The following is a 19408-nucleotide window of genomic DNA, read 5'->3' on the forward strand; positions in this document are numbered from 1 at the left end:
CCAGTAGAGCTGTCCTGCTGGCATGAGTCAGTCTCTAGATCTGACTCCAAGGCCCCAGAACGTGCAGTAGGGCTAGGAGTGGGTGTTACAAGCTACCCCCACCTGCTGCAACATTTTAGCACAGTGTGATGTCATTTCTCACGTGGGTGTTATTAGATCACCCCAGCAGTTTCCTCCCACCCTGAACTGCTCAAGTGGGACAGACATGATTTTAGAATCCTGACCTGCTGCTGCACTGCAGTGGGGGAGCTCTCCCTGACCTGGCTTTCTCCAGCCTTTGCAGTATTGCAGCTTGGTGCGGGGTGGAGGGAGTGAGAAGAGCCATCACAAGGAGTCATTTGCCCCTTCCCTGTCCCCCATGGTCCCCAGTTCTGTCATCCCCTCTACACAGCCTTGACTCACTCCCCAGTACTGCTGCTTCCCTCTCTCCTCCCCAGTCCAGAAGCATTCTCATGTACTTTCAGTCCCCTGGCGCATTCCCTGGCCCTGCATCTCCTCTTTCCATTTCCAGTGTAGACACCTGGTACCTACCTTTCTTCTCCAGGGCCTAAACACCTTCCAGCCCACACAGGCTGGCGCCTTCCCTTCTCCCCTAGAGCCCAGACACACCACACAGTGCCTGCCGGAGTAGAATCCCTGCTACCGGTCCTTTTGTTCCACCTGACGGCCTCCCTATAGGATGGGGCAAAGAATCCAGTGCTGCTTAAGTGCAACTCATTGAATGACACTGAAGACAACTAGTCTTTGTGGTGACAAGTAAGAGTGAGACTGGGAAGGAGATCCTGTGGGGTGTGTGTGTGTGTGTACGTACACACTTATGGGGAGATCTGGAGTTACAAAGTGGGATGACTGAGGGTATTAAATGCCCTAATCTTTCTACTCTGGGCTCTAGAAAGCATAAACAGTTTGTTTAGTTGTTTGTGGATCTTGATAGCATTGAAATAACACTTATTCATGAATCACAAATGTAACAGTTTTCGGTCTCTGCAGTCTACTCTTATACTACAAGTCCACCCTTTATTTTTAATATGTTCAGGAATAAATATTTATCCACTATTCAACATTTGCTTTTTCAAGAGAAACTTTTCAGAGCTGCTGACAAAGGAAACATGCCCTTACTAGAAACTAACATGCCTGACTTTCTCATTAGACCATTCGTCAGAAATTCCCTCTGCTTACCACACGGCGGCTTGGAACAAGAGGCCATTCAAAGTAAGGCACAATTATCCATGCATCCAACAGAGTATAGACAGTACAACATGCAATACTTCTGTGTCTGTATTTTATGCATTAAGCCACAAAATCTGCATTCAAATAACTAGAGCTACAGATGACATTGTGTGTGTGTGTGTGAGAGAGAGAGAGATGGAACTGAAAACAGTCTGAATTTTAGAAAAATTATTGCATGCATGATTTTAAATGTAATGGCTTTTTCCCAGATTCTCCATTATCTTTATAATGTCATGGATCTTTTGTGGTGTTTCCAAACTTTTGTCAGATATTTGTTATACTTGCTCATTTTTGCTGGGAAAATTGCATCATTGAATTATGATTGTTATTATTCTGGTTTGCAAACCTGGCAGCTTTTCACTCCCATTTCCAAATTACAGTAAAGCTTCAGCTGAAACTACTAAAGACAGACATTTAGTGCTAAACCTAGAAGAAAATATACAAATGACCTTTGTTAAGGACAGTTTTAGAAGGACTTTGAGAGTTCATAATTGTAGCTGCAGACTTCTTCAGTCTAATCGACCAGTTGATTTGTTTCAGAGGTGTCACCTTGTTAGTTTGTATCAGCAAAAACACGAGTCCTTGTGGCACCTTAGAGACTAACAAATTTATCTGAGCATAAGCTTTCGTGGGCTATAGCCCACTTCATCAGATGCACCAGCTGATTTGTATAGTTGGTTTGTGGAGTGTTGTGCTTTAGGAGTACAGCATGATGATTTTTTACATGTGTGTTTATGATAAGTAAGTATGATGCCTAGTATGTAAATGATGTCAGTGTTCATCCTGGACTTACATTTTTAGCCCTAGGCAGAGCAGGTGTAATGTTATGGTGAATCTCATAGTATGACAACACCTTTTCTTTCTGAATACCCCAAGAGCTCTGAGGAAGTGTGACTGAGTTTCCCCAATGTGATTTTGATTTTGGTTCAAGAATGTAAAAAGAGTGTCTTGCCATGGATTGTGTATGTTCTTAAGGACGTAAGGAGCAATGTAGTGAACTGATGCACCAATACACCATAAATGATGAAAAATACAATTGTACAGAGGCAGGGTGTTCTAAATGATTCCTTGATGCACAATCAGTGAATAACTAGGAATCAGGTATTTCAGTAAACTCTCTTCCATTCAAAGTAAGGCACCGTTATCCATGCATCCTCATAGAGTATAGGCTGTACAACAGTGGGAAGTTAATGATGCAATATTCTGTGTTGTTTGAAGCTGACTGTCTATGAGGCTGTACTACCAGGGAAGACTTAAGATTGTTAGAGTGACCTTAAAAGCTAATTTCCATACTTCGTTGGGATTTGTAAAGTTTATACTTAAATTAGAATTCTGGGGATTTCAAAGTGAGCGGGACACTTTTCTGGGGAGAGGGAGTTTAGTTAAACTTTATTGTTCTTAGAAGGCATTTTTCCAAAAAGTTAGCAGTCCTCAACCTGGAGTCCAATTTAGTCAAGTTCTTATCTGTGAATTTCTATCGGCTTCAGAAGAAGTTTCTCCTAAGAATGCCCATGTTGCTATGAGGAACGTTATAGGATATAAATGGTATCCATGTTTCTGTGAATATATCTATCTGCACTAGTCCATAGTTATTCAGGCCCTTATTCAAGCAAGTGCTTAAGTATGCATGTGCCTTCAAATACAGGCATAGTCCCAGGATTGCTCTCATGCTTAAAGTTAGGCATGTGTTTAAGTGCCTTCCTGATCAGGGTACAGGAAAATAGACTTGATTCAAAGAAGAGATCACAATAGAGTGATGGTTTATTGAGGCAAGACTGAAAAACAGAGACAAGTAACAAGGAAAAGAATAAACGAACAAAGATGGAAAACCATAACAATAATAGTAATAAGAAAACTCTTGGGAAAAGACTCTGGGTGAAAAATTCTTACCTTTTATTTAGTAACCTGTGAAACAAAGTACAGAAAATAAAGGTGATCTGCAAAAGGAAAACATAAGGTCGTGTTCTTCTCGAATTATTTATACTATATGGCCTGCAGGATGGTTGGTTGACTGTTTTTTTTTAAGTTTTCTTTTCCCCCCTGAGGCTTATTTTTTTACTTTGGTCTTTATCTTAGAAATATCAGGAATGGCAAGTCGGTTTCCTGGCTTTGTGGCGAGCTCACTGGAGATGTCATATATGGAATTTAGCTTTAGGAATTAATCAAATCCTCCTTTGATTAACAACTAACAATTTCAAATTGTTAATAGCAACATATTTTTTCTCTCTCAAGTGTTTCTCAGGCATTGTATTAACAAAAACAAAATGAACCAAAGTGTTTTAAATAGTTGGAATAAAAATCCCTTCCCATCTCTACCAACTTTACTCCACTTGCCTCATTTCTCTCATGTCATAAATCCTACCAGTTTCCCAATGGTCCATAGAGTTTTCCAGGAAAAATAGGAGAGACAAGACCTACATTTCTATTGTAAAGTGACAAGATGGGGGGGGGAGCATAGTTGAGGAAGGAAGCCCAACAATCTTTCAGGCTTTATTTACATATCTAGGGTGACGAGATGGCCCATTTTTATAGGGACAGTCCCCTTTTTGGGGACTTTTTCTTATATAGGCTCTTTTTACCCCCCACTCCCTGTCCTGTTTTTTCACAGTTGCTATCTGATCACCCTATACATATCACAAAGAAAAATAACAAATGGAATGCAAATTTGTTTTTTCCCCTTTGCAGGTCACCTTTAAATGCTGAAAGGAGGTTTTTTGGAATAAAGTTGTTATTGGAAAGAAGCTTGTGTTGGTTAAATGTCCGATGGACGTGGGGGTGTGGAAGGGTGATCATGCATTGTCTGCTTTAGTGAAATCTCTTATTGTAGTAGCTCAGTCATGGCTACAGGCATCCTAATGTAAGTGTGGACTGATGTATTGTCCCAAAACTTTGGTTTGTAACTGATCTCATACAGACTTCTAAATGTTATGGTGTTGGCATTGTATGCAAAATAACTAACTAGCTCACAAATTCTCCAGACTAGTCAAGTTCTTCTAAAGGCCCACATAGCTCAGTGAATCTGGACCTTAGGTTCAGCCATTCTATTGCTATTATAAACCAGAAAATACCAGAAAAAAGTCCCCCGAAAGGCACCTCAGTTTTTTGGACCTGTCATATCTAATAAACAGGTTACCAGATTTTGCCCCAAACCTTCAAAAAGGCAATTCCACCTTCAGTAAATATCACACATCTGTGAAATGTCAGGTGGTTTGATTTCTGTGAAGTTGAGGGGGGTGTTTAAAAGAGAGGTAATAGCACAATTTATAAATATGTATTTATAAATGGGGATCTAGCTCCAGCATTAATTATGTAGAGATGAGTGTCACTGCTCACACCTCTTTTCGAAGACATGGTACAATATTAGAGCAGAAATACAGCTCATCCGGCATTTACTCAGCAGATTGCACAGGCTCACTGATCTTGACAGTATTAATGAGTGATGTTTTCATATGGATTATCTGCTCTTGAACAATTTCTTTGAATGGGTAAGGCACCAAGAGGTTTCGCTCAAACATCTGGCATTGGGATCTTCTTTTTTATTTATTTATTTTTTTTCTGAAAACATCATGGGCCTGATTTTCATTTACACTGAGATGACCTGGTCTATACTTAAAAATTAGGTTTCAGAGTAGCAGCCATGTTAGTCTGTATCCGCAAAAAGAAAAGGAGTACTTGTGGCAATTTAGACACTAACAAATTTATTTGAGCATAAGCTTTCATGCGCTACAGCTTACTTCACTTATGCTCAAATAAATTCATTAGTCTCTAAGGTGCCACAAGTACGCCTTTTCTTTTTACTTAAAAATTAGATCGACCTACTTATGTTGCTCAGGGCTGTGAAAAATTTCATTCTCTGAGCACCATAGTTCAGTCCCATTCTAGACATGGCTAGGTTATTAAGAATTTCTCCATTAACATAGCTACACCTCTCGGAGAGGTAGATTATCTAGATTGATGTGAAAAACGTCATGCCCTGAGTGCCATCTGAGTGCCATAGTTAGGTTGACCTAACCCCCACTGCAGACACAGATAGGTCAGTGGATGAATTCTTCCATCAACTTAACTATCACCTTTCAGAGAGGTGGATTACCTACACTGATGGAAAAAACCCTTCCATTAATGTAGGAACCTTTCTATTAATGCTGTAGCGCTTGTAGTGTAGACATAGCCTAACTGCTCACTAATTAAAATAAGCAGGTCAGAACTTGGGCTTGAGTGAGGTTAGGTACTACTGGGCACCACATTATAATACAGACATGTCGGTAGGGAGAAAAACTGGGTTCTTTTGACTGGACACAGTCATTTCCTCGCACTCAGACTCTTTCTTTTAAAGAATGTAACACAATGGAGTTATTTCAGTTCTAAGGTTTAGATTCTTGCTTAGTATTTTTAATTGTATTACTGTAGCATCTAGAAACTCCAGTCAAGATGCTATTGTGCTTGGTGCTGTACAAATATAGAACCAAAAGACAGTCCCTGCCCCAGAGATCTTACAATCTAATATTTCAAAGGAACCCCCCAGCACTTTCCAGGAATAAATTATCTCACAATGTACTTCTCACCTCGTATATGTCAGGATAGTGATAGAGCACAGCCACAACCAGAGCTGACCAGAGAATGACAATTCCATTTCTCAGCAGCTTTCAAGGTCCCAACATTTGTTTTCATTTTGCACTGGAAGGTTTTTGTGACAATAGAATTGTGTTGGCAGAGAGGCAGAGATGTGTGTGGGTGTCATGGTAGGTAGGGCACCCAGGTCCAAGTCCCTGCTCTGACTGATTGAAAGCAGAGTTTTTCACCCCAGATCCCTCTGATTTAGGCAGCATAGAGCCTTTAACCTGTCTCACTCACATCCCAGGACAGTGCCCTAACCGCCCTTTAGAGTGTAAGAATCTTTCTTTCTCTTCCTGGATCCCAAACCCCATTTTGATGAAATCTTTGTTGAAACCAAAACTTTTTGGCTTAGATGAAAGAGCATGTTTCACTGTAGAGCAGGCTCCCAATCAGCACTCGTCATGACTACCCCGTATTTCCCATATTGCTGAAGGGATGGGGATCCTGGCTAGATCCCAGCTAGATGGGAGGAGACCCACTATAGAAAAGGCTGTAAACACTGGTTCAGATTAGTATATAATAGTCTGTAAACTCTTTGGGGCAGGGACTGTGTCCTCTTGTGTGTTTGGACAATGCCAAGCATAATGTGGCCGCTCCCAGAATAGAAATAATAAACAATAATCACCATGATCTGTGAATTACCTGTGACAGCTACTCAGGAAAATGTACATACTGGGTAGAGTAGACACACAGGAGATTGTGTTTGAGCTCAAGTTACATTTTAATTTCTTTGTAGACTTTGATCGATGTAAAATCTTAGCTTTTATCCATCATGTCTGAAAACTATTATCTTATTTATTAGGAGTGATTTAGTGGGTTAATAAAACTGATATGGCAGCTGGCCTCGTGATAACAAGTTATTGCAAGTCCCTGAACAGCTTAATCCTATCATTTCCTTATCAGCCATCATTTGTGTCAGTGTAAGCTAAAATCAGGGCTACTAGTTGCACAGGAACATATGTTACAGCAGACCTATGAAATAAAAAAGGAAAGCAGTTTAATCTGTTTCTTTTTATAGTTCTGTTGAGAAAATCAAGAAATAAATCCTTCACCATCATGGATCTTATTTTATTCCTAATACATCATATACAATATAGTAAATATATAGCTATGCAGTTGTATATTTTATATAATGAATGAGAATTCCACATTTGTTGGGAAAGAAGGACTATTTTTGTAGGAGGTTAGTTTGAAAATAAAAAATGGCAAGTGTTTGAAGCTGCTGAGAGATTTCAGATATTAGAATAAGATCTGAGAAGTTGCTTTAGTGACAGAGTGCAAATGAGCAAGTCAATGGTGCATATATTATAATGCACTTAACATTTTTTAATTACGGGTGATATCTCTGTATAATATTTTCTCTAATCTAATGTACAACTCTTGTTATTTAATTGCTAAATGATAAAAGTTTGATTTTTTTAGAACATATTCTCACACATTTCATATCAAACACTCCCAACTCTTAAATCTCATCTAAAATAGTTTCAATGCAATGGGAGAAAAATGTCCATGAGCTCAGAGTGAAAAGTTTGCATCTGAACTTTGCCGAATGTCCGGAATGTTCAGATCCAGAAGTTTGGTTCAAGCCCAACTCTTTAATATAGAATATATGGAATACAATGGCTGAAAGAAATTTCATGACTTCTATCCATAAGAGAGATCAGATACAGAAGTTTATGCTATGGAGGTAAGATCCTTTAGCATTATGACATTAACTGGTATTATTTAGGGCCTAAACCACCTGTTGATATGATTTTACAGAGCAACTATTGGTCACAAATAATGGAATGATTCAAGCAGGTGGACATAGTTCGGAGCTATGTTAATGCATCTTTAAAATTGGCCTGCTCATGTGTACTTAGTCACGTCACCGATCCTCAAACTAATATACTCATGGCAAAGAACCAAGGGAAATGGTGATAATGTAGGTGACAAAATCTTGCCCTTCTCAAGGGTCAATGGGTATCACGGTGTTTTGGTGGAGTTACCTTTACTCATAAATTTCAGGTAAACAATGAAAGCAAAAATGTGTTTAGCAATGACCACTTAGCATCACATTTCCTTAGCTATAAAACCTTGACTACTGACAGCAAAGCTGGCCATCAGCAGAAGTAGTATTTCAGTTGGGATTTGCAAAGCCAACCGATAATTTAGACACATAACTCTCATCAAAATTGCTTTTCATGGGAGTTGTATCTAAATCCCCATGTCAGCTTTGAAAATATAATAACCTTCATCTTTTACTGTTCCTAGCCTTCCTTCTCCCTCAGCAGAGAAAACAGTGAGGATACAATTTTAAGCTAAAAGGAATAACAGTGCTGAGTTGGGAATGCTTATCAGCTTGTTCAGAGACATCATCAAAGAAATACCACTTTGTGGAGATAGCTCTTCTACAAAACACTTAAGCATGTGCTTAGTCTCACTTAAGTCAGCAGGACTACTCATGTGCTTAAAATAAGCATGCCCTTAAGTATCATACTAGATCAGGGCCCAAATCTGGTTGCAGAGCACAGCAATTTGATATAGATATATGGTCCATTGGTAGATTAGGATCATCCGTAGCATCATAGGGAGCAAGTATTTCATTAGTAATTGTATCGATTCCAACACATTGAGGCTTATATTGGTAGCAACAATGGTTCAACAATGATTTTCACCATGATATTGTTTACACTGAGTTCTTTTGTTACACTGGGAAATGATGGTCTAGCTCTGATGCACAGACTGAAAAGTCAACACTTTTCTTGAAAAGGTTTCATTTAAAACCTCTTTGATGCCATAAAATTAAGGTCTCTGTCACATTCCAAGACTAATAATGCAATGCTGGATTACTTCCAAAGCACATGGTCCTCTTCCTCTTCTCCTCCATATGATACTTTATGGTGTTTTTATTTCTTACTTTAAAAGTGACTTTAGTACTTTGAAAAGTGTATGTATAGGGATCCTGTACTAAGGCGGGAGTATCTGGTAAATGAAATTCTGTAATGCTGGTATGGAAACATTGTGCTATTACCTCTCTTAAGCTTCTGAGCACATGTAAAGTAGAAGTTTCCAGGAGCCTATGTGGTCTCAGACTGAGCTAAGCCCTTCAGACTGAGCTAAACTACTGGAAGACCGGCAAGACAATATATAGGGAAAAGTGGGATTTGGCTTCCTGCCCCAACCCTTTCTCACTACCACTTACCCAGTGACTCTCCAGATTCTACCAGAGCATAGGGACACTGGAGAATCAGAAGACACAACCCCATTTTATACCCCCACCCAGAATCAGGGCTATTGAATCTAGACATCTGTGAGACCATCTAGCCTTCCTGCCAGTGCAGGATTGTTTCATCTCGTACATTTACTGGAGCTTTGTCCAGTCTAGTTATCAATGTGCCATGTGATGGGACTAATCACCCTGAGGTGGTTATTCTTCTTCTCTCCACCTCACTTCTTCTGTCCATCAGGGATCTTGCAATTTCCCACCAACTCTAGCCCTTAAGAATTTTTCCACCTAATTCTCCCTCCCTCTAGGTATCTCCTTCCTTACTGAACACTTTTTAAAACGTAAGGGATGAAGGGATTAATATAGAGAGTTTATAAACCAGGTTATAACTTTGGCATCCTTCTGGATGAACAGTGCTATATAAAAGTAAGCTATTAGCTTTTATAGATGAGGAAATGATGTTGATGTAAGTGATACTAATGTGACACTAATGAGTCATTTTTAAAGACATTACTACTTTTATTGTTTATATTTGAAATATAAAAAGGCGACTTAATTTAAATTTCCCTCTCAATTAAGCTGACGCAGCTCCACTGAGTTTGGAGGGGTTATGCCAATGCAATTTAGGCCTACACACAAAGTTGACCAGTTTAACTAAAAGTTGTGATTCTAACCAATTTACTTAAACCAGTGCAACTGGGTGTTATGTCAAGAGTGTCCACATGAAGGGAGTTGCACTGATTTAACTAGTGAATCAATGCACGCACTGTTGGTGGACAAGGCCTAAGAGGAGTATCCAGCCAATGGGAGGATTCAGGGATAGTATTTCTAGATATGGGAAAGAGGCTGAAAACTGACTCACAGGGTAGCCAAGAAGCACAATATTGTTCCATGCACCTCATCTGATTGAAGATGCTGCAGCATCATGTCAGGAAAGAATAGTCTGAAAGGTAAGCTGATTATAAACCACTTAGAACCTTCCAGGGACTTGGATACTACAATGATAAGCATGATATAAAAATCTAGATAGATGGATCAAACCTGGCATTTTAACCTTCACCAGGAATCAAACTGAAAGCCACTGCTGACTCCGGAGCAGAGATGAAGAGATAAACTGGCAGGACATAACATTTAATAAGTGGGCAGTTGCATTCTGCACCAGTTGAAAGTCTAAGTGGGTTTCAAGTGGACCCTGGTAAGTGAAGGAAGTAGTTTAGCTGCGGTCTTTGAGCCAAATCTTGAATACAATGGTAATATTCCCATTGCCTTCAGTGGGACCAGGATCTGTCCCAGTGACATGAAACATTACTTTAATTAAAATAGAGTCTAAGGAAAAGTTGAATTAAGCACCAGTTTAGTTCCCTGTAGACCTTTATGTGTGTCCCTTTTCTTTTTCATAGGTATCATTACTATGGAATTGGCATTAAAGAAAGCAGCGCGTATTACCACTCTGTGTATTCTGGAAAAGGGTTGACAAGGTACAGTAACATGACTTCTGAGACTAAGTCTCTGCCACTGTATTTTGGAATGATGTTCAGCGATGATCTAATTTTAATCTCATCTATCTATGTAAGGTAGTCACAGGATACCTATCACTGTAATATAGAGGCACCAGTAATATTGTTCTCTCATGTTTTTAATGCTCCTGGTTTGGGGCAGTAATTTACTTCCAAAATCCAGAGTTAAATTTTTGGACACAATGGGCCAGATTCCAGCTGGTGTAATTCAGCATACCGCCACTGAAGTCAAGGGAGCTATGCCATTTACACCATTTACTCTAGCCCACTAAATTTAGAGTAGTGACGCTCAATTTTCAGAGCATTTTGCTTATACGTATTTGTGTGGCAAAGACTCCATTTGCCACTCAATGCAGTTCACCATTGTGAAACTGCCAGGGAATGGTGTGAAGTTGGCACCTGTGGGCAGGAGGGCTGGTTTCAGTGTAGATTAATATTTACTGATTCTTTTACTGGCAAATATCAAGCTGAAACCTAAACCAGAAGCTCTAATTATATTTATTTAAGGGACAGCTACCAAGATCAATAAATTATGATAGCTGCATGTTGGTTTACCAAACAAAGATTAATAGTTCATAAAACAAATGTCTCTGTTCACATATGGCTTGAATGAAGGCTTTCATTGTCAATGAAAATACAGCCATGAGTGGGATTGTGTTAAAGGAAATGGATAAATGAGTTCATAAGCATATATAGAAAATTCAGCCGCTGACAGCTTCAGGTTATCGACCAGGGTCCCTGGCATAAGAAATGGCTAATGTTGCCATTGGTCATCTAAAGAAAGGGGGATCCTGCAATTGCTGGGTATAATAATCTGAACCTGCCATTTCCTTATCCAGTATTTATCAAGGGTTGCGGGGGTGTTTTTGGCACATTTGTAGATGAGGTTATTTTGTAATGCAGAATTATCTTGAACAAATTGCTCATTTAATTGAGTGAGAGGCACAAAGGGGACCATATCACTAATGGTCCTGGGCAGTGTCTCAGCCAGAGCCATGCACCATTAGGTTCAAACCTGTGGCCTTACAAGCTCCAGTGCTGCTGAGTGAAAGAAAGTGGAGTTAATGCAAAAGTACCCAGGGCCAGATTTTCAAAGGAGTTAGGTGCCTAACGGTGCAGAGAGGTGTCTAGTGAGATTTACCAGCACTCCCAGTATTTAACAACTATTAATTTCATGAGACTGAAGTGCCTTGGCACTTTTGAAAACCCCACTAAGCACCTTTCTGCATCTTTAGGTGCTTGAATACCTTTAAAAATCTGCCTCCCCACCCCCGTCCTTCAAAGGAGGAAGTGTAGCACACTCCTACCAATAGTACTGTGGGTAGAACAGCTTTAGCTTGTGACTGGGGTTTTGGAGGAACACACCCAGCAAAAGCTGCCCAAGTTATATGCTGAGTTGGTGGTCTCCCCTTGCAGCTCTGTCCACAATACACATCTAGCTGTGAGGCCCCTATCTCCATCTCTGTAGGCAATGGAGTTCTTCTACCCACCCTCCCTCTCTGCTTGCCTTCTGGTATCGACATTAGACCTGAGGTTTGGAAGGAACACACATTTCCCCTTTCCAAGATACTCACTGACATTCCCCTGAGCCATTTTCCCTGTGTCTGGCCTGTGCAGGCAGCATACCTTGGGTCACCTCTGGCCATGTCAGCTCCACTCCCTGTCCCCGACACATCTCAATGGCTTTAAACCACAATATCACCCCATGTCACTATAAAACTTCATGTTGTCATTGTAATCTTATCACCTTGCAGCTAAAATAAGGGAGAATTCTCTTAATTAAACAAACCACAACTGACTTGTTTTCATCATTGTGCAGATCCTTGTAGAACCTTGCCACCCGGGATTCCCTAACATAGTAGATCTGATTCAACTTGAGTTTTCTAGTGACTGCACCTAGGGCTTGCTTTGACATCCAATGAAGCCAATGGGAGTCTTTCCATTGACTTCTGTGGCCATTGGACCAGGCCCATAGTACACAGAATGCTGTCTATACTGTTTTATATTCCTGACAGTTATTAATGATTTTTTTCCATCAGAGATACATCCCTCTTGGATTGAAACAATTCTGAGTTCTAGGAAAGTTTCTGGCAAACACTATTTTATGCGGTTATTGTTCTTCTCAAAGGGGAAAGTCTAAACTCTTTTTTCTTTCATTTATTTTTTATTAGTCTTATTCTCTGCGAGGGCAGTTCTAAAATATTCTAGATTTGGGGTCCAATGCTTCCCTGATTTACAGACTTCTGACACAGGTTTGAAGTCTGAATGGAACCTAGATCTTAGACTTTTCTGTTTGGTCACTGCCCTAAAGTCTTCACTTTTAAAAGACGGTCCCCCATGGCTGTAATGATGTTCTCAGGAGCTTGGAGGCCAGTAGAAGTTGAGGAATAGAGCTAATTGCCCAGATATGTTTATTTTTCAGGTTCACCATGATAATTTTCCCATCCAGAGTAGTGTGTGGGGGAGAAGCTGTTGTTGTGGATGTTTAATTAAAATAACCACAATGCTCAATTTTGATATACTAATACAATCTATTTGTTTTCAAAGGTTTTCTGGAAGCAAGCTGAAGAATGAGGTAAGCACGGTGCCCCTTTTTCTCTTACTTGTAGTCCCATTATTTATAGTAGTACTATTGAATAGGGAGTAGTTCCCCCAACTCCCAGTTTGCCTGAAAATTGAAACAGTACATTAAAGGGTAGATTGTGCAACCTTTAGTCAGGCTGCTAAGAATGTGCTCCCAAGAGTAATCCCAATGAAGTTAATGAGATTACATTTGTGAGTAATGTTAGGGTTGTATAGTCTAGCCCTTTGTGTCTGAGACAATGCAGTCAAGTTTCAAAACAAAACTAAAATGAATGTGATCAGACAGGATTTAGTGAAAATTTTTCAACTTTCCTTACATTAAACTATATACCTACTAACTGCCTTGAATATACCATAGAATCATAGAAATGTAGGACTGGAAGGGACCTCGAGAGGTCATCTAGTCCAGTCCCCTGTACTGAGGCAGGACTAAGTACTAGACCATCCCTGGTAGGTATTTGTCTAACCTGTTCTTAAAAATCTCCAGTGATGGAGATTCTACAACCTCCCTAGGCTATTTGTCCAATTAGTTTTTGCAGAAAGGATTTACAATGATTGCATGAGATGTCACTCTCACCAGCAACACAGAAACATTGAAAAGATTTTAAAATCTTATAGGTACAGACTAAATGAAACTTCAATGAACATTGAGTGCCAGGCATATTGTTTACCTCTGGTATGTTTTATCACATTTTTTAGTATTTTTTCTGTACGAGCAGATATCAGAAACTCTTTTATCTAAACCAGTTAGTGTGCCATTAGAGTCTGCATGGTTAATTAGGCTGATAATATTGCTGTCATTATCTTAATGTTAAATAGCCATTAGAAACAGATGGCATTAGAATGAAAGGGCAGGTGGCAATGGGTTAAAATATCAAACCTAGAAGTGGGATACAGTCATATAAATCCATTAGCACAATGAAATGGTGCAAATGTTTTTTTTAAAAGAAAACTTTTATGCATTAATTTCTTTTAATCAAAGCTTTTAATACATTTAATGGGTAATTGCGTAATAAAGGCACCCAGATTGCTCCTGTTATCAATTTAAAAAAACAACTCTGGATGCTGATAGGCAATTGAAGAACTACAGAAATATTGACTCAAAACAGTGTTTTAACTGTCTAATGTTTAAGACAATACAGACTTTAAACTTCTATCATTTCTTTCATTTAGCTCTTTTTCTGTGTTTGAATAGGTCGATGGGACAGGCAAGGTGCTGTTCAAATAGCACATGTCTGTCATTCCTTGCTTTCTGTTTTGTTTTTTTTAACGATAAAGTAAAGACTGTTTGGAAGTCTGAAGTGTTCATTCAAATCTGAATTTAAGGTACAAATGCAAATGCATAGCCTCAAACGAAACAGATCAGTGTAAGAATGTAAGTCAAAAGATTAAAAAACAGGGCAAATAAGTGGTGGACAACACCTAGCTTCAGTTCTTTTTATTCTGAATTCATTTAATTTGAGGCTGACTCAGATTGTTGAAATCCTTACATCTACTTCAGTGGCCACAGAATTACACACTTTGCTGTATTTCTTTGCACTATGTTGATGTACACCCATTAAACTTGCTAATTCACGCTAGGGTGAAACTCACCCATACGCAGAGGGCTAGAACAAGGCCAATTTAAGTACCACTTACATTCTCAAATCAGGGTTTAAATGTGGCCTGCCCAGTACCCGGGCTGAATCGCACCCAGTAGTGACTGAGGAAACCCATTCAGAATGAGTGGATTAATAAAGGTGAAATTCCTATCATTGCAGAAGGCCAGTGTAAGGCTCTGTGCACTGAGGACTAAGTGAGGCAGAGATGGAACACAGGGACTTGTGCAGGCAGCCTGCCCGGGTTAAATGTAATCCTGTGTGAGCAAACACAATTCAACAAGTCAGGAGAGCATCACAGAATGTACTCTGCCCATTTATCTTGACCACTAACATTTCATTTTCCTCACGGTATTTCATAGTACAGCACTAAGTGTACTGTGGTATATGCTATAAAGCTTAGGAAGTCTTAGTAACGTCATACCTCTCATTATACAGGGTGCTACTGATCAGTCTTTGCTGAGAAGTGGGCTGAGGCAGCCAGGTTTTTGTGGGAATTATAAAGTCAGCAAACTAGTGAAGCGTTGATTGATCATGTTTTATCATTCAGTTAGTATCTGAACATGCAGGCTTGTCATTGTTTCATCATCTGCACCTGCCATCGCTCTGAAAGGGAAAGGCTTGCATCAGCGTTTGGGGCCACAGTTCTAGCCCTGAAAGTTTTCCTCTCGAGGTATAGCCAGCACCTGTGTTATCTTTGGCTGTGATCCTGCCAGGGGCTTACAAGATTAAGTTAGGTCACTGCTTGCATGGGAGCTCTGTAGGGAACATCTAGGAACTGCAGAAAGTGGTACTGATGACCCAGAAGGGAGGCATTTTTCCCTTTGAGTTAGTGCTGGACCAGTGCGCCCCCAGGGTAATTGGTGGCCTGGTGCTTTTCAGAATACTATCTTCCAAGGAGATGTAAGCCTGACGTCATGACCCCTTGCGCTTGTCAACAATCCCACAGCATTTCTTTTTTTTTTTTTTGGTAAGAGAGAGTTGATCTTAGTGTCCTGGCCAAATTGCAGCTTGGTTAAGTGTGTTTTGCCTCTCTGTACTATCCCCGGCATGATTTTATTCTTCACTTCCTGTCCTTACATGAAGTCCGGGACACTCAGTCAGGCAAAACTAGGGACTTCAGTGCTGGGCTCTTGAATTGTTGCATAGTATTGCTGTACATTTGTAATGAACTGTGGTTACACACCCCTCCAGACATCACTGTCTTCAGCAGGGATTGAACCAGAACCACAGGCCACTGCCATTTGAATAAGGGAGAACTCCTTTAGGTGTGAGAAAGCAGCAAAGCACAGAGCTTAGGTCAGCTCCTGAGAGTGAATGAATGGGAATCACGTGTATGAAGGTTAGACTGTTCTGGGAACCTTTATAAATGAATGGGAGCTTACCTCCGAAATGAGCAACCAGCAGAGGTGCTCTTTCACTTATCCAGCCAGTGTGAACAGAAGAAAAGGCCTTGGTGTTTACAGTCTTATTAGTGTTTCAGAAGGCAATTTGAGTCTCACTGTGAAAACTCCCACTTGTTTCAATGGAATAAAATTGTGCCAGTGCTTAATTTGTAATGGAAGAGGTGCCGGGGATCAAGCAATTTTTTTGCATTCAAACTGATGCAGCAAGCTCAAAAGTGCTGGGGCTACGAACTGCCAAACCTAGAGGTCCTGGGGCTCCCCCCTGGCAAGCCATGGCACAAATTAAGCACTGGATTGGGCCCATACTCTTTAAAAGGTCCCTTCCAGAAAAAAATGTGTCCAATTAATCTCTGATATAACTCAAAGTCAATGGAGTTGCACCAAAGATGAATTTGGCCCAATGTAATCACCTGGTTTTACAAAGCTTTGTGTACGTTTTATGTATGTCCATTTAAACACAAGAGATTATAGTCTGCTTTCACTTATAAATTGGAGTCAATTATTTGAAGCCAGTAGAATTCCATGAAGTCAGTGGAGTGATTCCAGTTTTGTACAACTGAGAAAGCAAATGTCGATGGTGCTTAAATTTAGGCACATGCTTAAGTATCTTACAGAATAGTGACCCAAGTTTTGAAACTGTCAGATTTTGGAAGTATTATCTGAATTTAACCAAAGTTTTGGAACCTTTGGGAGTCTCATAAGATATAACGTCAGTTAAATACTAATTGGTGGTGGTTTTGGTAGTATTACGTATTTCTAATTTTACTGTATTTTTACACATTTCAGGGTGGCTTCACTAGGAAATATTCTCTTAGTTCCAAAACTGGAACGCTCCTTCCAGAGTTCCCCAGTGCTCAACACCTTGTTCTTCAAGGGTGCATTTCTAAAGAAAAGGTAAAATGGGAGATGCTTCTTTCTTGACTTGCAGATCAAAAACTGTCAGAGAACTTTTCTCCATATCTCACTCAGCCTTTGAGGATCACAGTATTGACATGAAAGAGCCAGAAATGTCCACAATCAAACAGAGTTGACTGATTTATAGAAGGGGCAAACCTTTACTAATGTCGATTAACTGGTTCACCATTGGCAAGGTGGTTGAATTATTTACCTATTAACTGCCTTAGTATTTTACGAACTGATGGTATGTAACAAAGGGAGGGCAAAACAAACAAATAGTTGGGAGCTGTATTCATTCCAAATGCCTTTGGATTTTAAAGTCAATTTTTACTGATTAGATTGGAGCAAATAATTCACAACAAATAATTAGGTGAAATTTACCTTTCCCCACCTCCCCTCTTCATCAACTGTCTATGAACAAATTACAAAATGCCAGGTGTGCTGATTATTTGAAATTATTCATGAATTTTGTAGCAAATAATTCTTGGTCACAATATTGTTTGAATTGCATATTTGACTGTAGCATGGGAAGTCTGTGCTGCGTTGCTCAGTTACATAAATCTGATGATATTGTTGCTGTATCCTGAATGGATGATGTATGTAACTGAACAACACAGTGTACATTATAAATTGTGAATATTATAAGTAAATACACAATATTACCCCATTCCCGCTTGCACTTTAACCACCCAATAAACAGTTCTGCTTACATAACCCAGGGGTTAGTACATGTGTTATGTGTCTGATCCATGTAGGATATGAATCCGTTAAAAGGGCCCTAAACTGCATAGCTTAGATCTTTAGCACAAGCTGTAAACTCTGAAAGTTGCTGCTTCAGTCCCCCAGTGTTGGCCAAGTTTGTGGCTGCTGTACTAAGATTAGAGGTCTCTGAAGGCTTTCTGAGTCCCTAATGGCCACTGACCAGGTGTTCCAGTGCTGCCCGTCCCCCTTCTGAGCCATCTCCTCAGGGGAGGAGCTGGTGGGCTCATGCCTACTTGTTCTGGAAGAGTGAAAGGAGTGAAGGCCTTGGAAGCCCTTGTGCCTCTGTTATGAAGAGCTACATGTAAGAAGCCATTTGCAGTGTACAACAAGTTTCATTGGTCCTCTACAAAATCCAAGACCTATGCTATATATTGTTGAGCACAACCTACTAGCATTTAATCCATTAGCTAACTATCTACATATGGATAGACATCTCTCATTTATAGACCACTCTTGTAACAGCAGTGTCTGAGGGCAGCAGGGGGTGACTGGCATACTCAACTGGCCTGCTCTCTCTGACCTGCTGTTGCTGCCCCAATTTGACTCCCTTTAGGGCAACAACAAAGCAGAAGCTCCATGCTGCTTTTGTGGCTAAAGAAAAATATATTTGCTACAGTTGGGAAGTTGTATTGAGCATGGGTAGCATGTGAACTGCTGGCCTGGGGAGGCTAGCCCCCAGCTCCACCCCTTCCACACCCCTCCCCCCGCGGGAGCCAAGAGCCTCCCCCTGCAGCCGCAGCCGCTGGCCCCCACCCCAGGCTAGTGCACCCAGCCCCCGGAGTGCCTGAAGTGGCGTGGCCCCAGCTGCACAGCACATGGGAAGAGCCGCCTCGCAGAGCAAGAAACAGGAGGGGGACTGGGGGCGGAGCATGGGGGGGCTATGCCTGGCTGTTTGGGGAGGCACAGCCTCCCCCAGCCTATGATACTTGCCACCCATGGTATTGAGAATTTAAATCAATTTAAGTTAAGCCAATGAAAACTTCTTATGTAGACAGGCTCTCAGATGTGGTTAAAATGAGCTGTAATACAGGATAGTTCAGCCTCTGCAGATGGAGCTAGCCAGGTAATAACCACATCAAAACCTGTGTAGCTGCACCGTAGTCTGACTCTTGGAGACAGGGAGGGAACAAATATTGCATCCAAGACAGCTGGAGATCTATGAAAAAGGTCCAGAACAGAGCTCGAATAGTATCTGAAAAGGATAGACTAGGATCGTCCTTTCTAGGTTTTTAAAGTGAAGGAAATGCCCAGAAGCGCCTCAGATACCATGGTGATGGGAGCTGCTATAAAAACCCACACAGATAGATCGTTAAAATGCTAAGAAACTTAAGTGAGTGGAGGTTCTAAAAGTGTAGAAGCTGGAATTAGGTGTTACAACTAAAGTGGGTTGAAATTTTCCAAAGTTTTGATTTTTTTGATGAAAAATTATCAAAATTATAAATTTCTACAAAAAGTTCCATGAATACATTGTTGACTCTGCCTTTCATCCTCCATTTTCCACACAGTTGTAGTTATAATTGTAGCTTTGTGAAAATCAGCAGGTTCATTTCACACCGTGATCTGTACACATCTTTTATTTTTGTTTCTCTTGGC

General features: G+C 40.3%; 1 protein-coding gene across 1 annotated transcript in view; it reads left to right on the forward strand.

Moving 5' to 3' along the window:
* Positions 1-19408, forward strand: part of RFX6 (regulatory factor X6) — a 50927-nt gene that overhangs the window by 5238 nt on the left and 26281 nt on the right. Inside the window, exons 4-7 of the mRNA XM_038396488.2 lie at positions 1151-1212; positions 10453-10530; positions 13117-13144; positions 16943-17050. Of these exons, the coding sequence (XP_038252416.1) occupies positions 1151-1212; positions 10453-10530; positions 13117-13144; positions 16943-17050 (276 nt within the window). The remainder of the gene's footprint in view (positions 1-1150; positions 1213-10452; positions 10531-13116; positions 13145-16942; positions 17051-19408) is intronic.

The sequence above is a fragment of the Dermochelys coriacea genome, chromosome 3 (assembly GCF_009764565.3).
Source record: "Dermochelys coriacea isolate rDerCor1 chromosome 3, rDerCor1.pri.v4, whole genome shotgun sequence".
Lineage (NCBI taxonomy): Eukaryota > Metazoa > Chordata > Testudines > Dermochelyidae > Dermochelys > Dermochelys coriacea.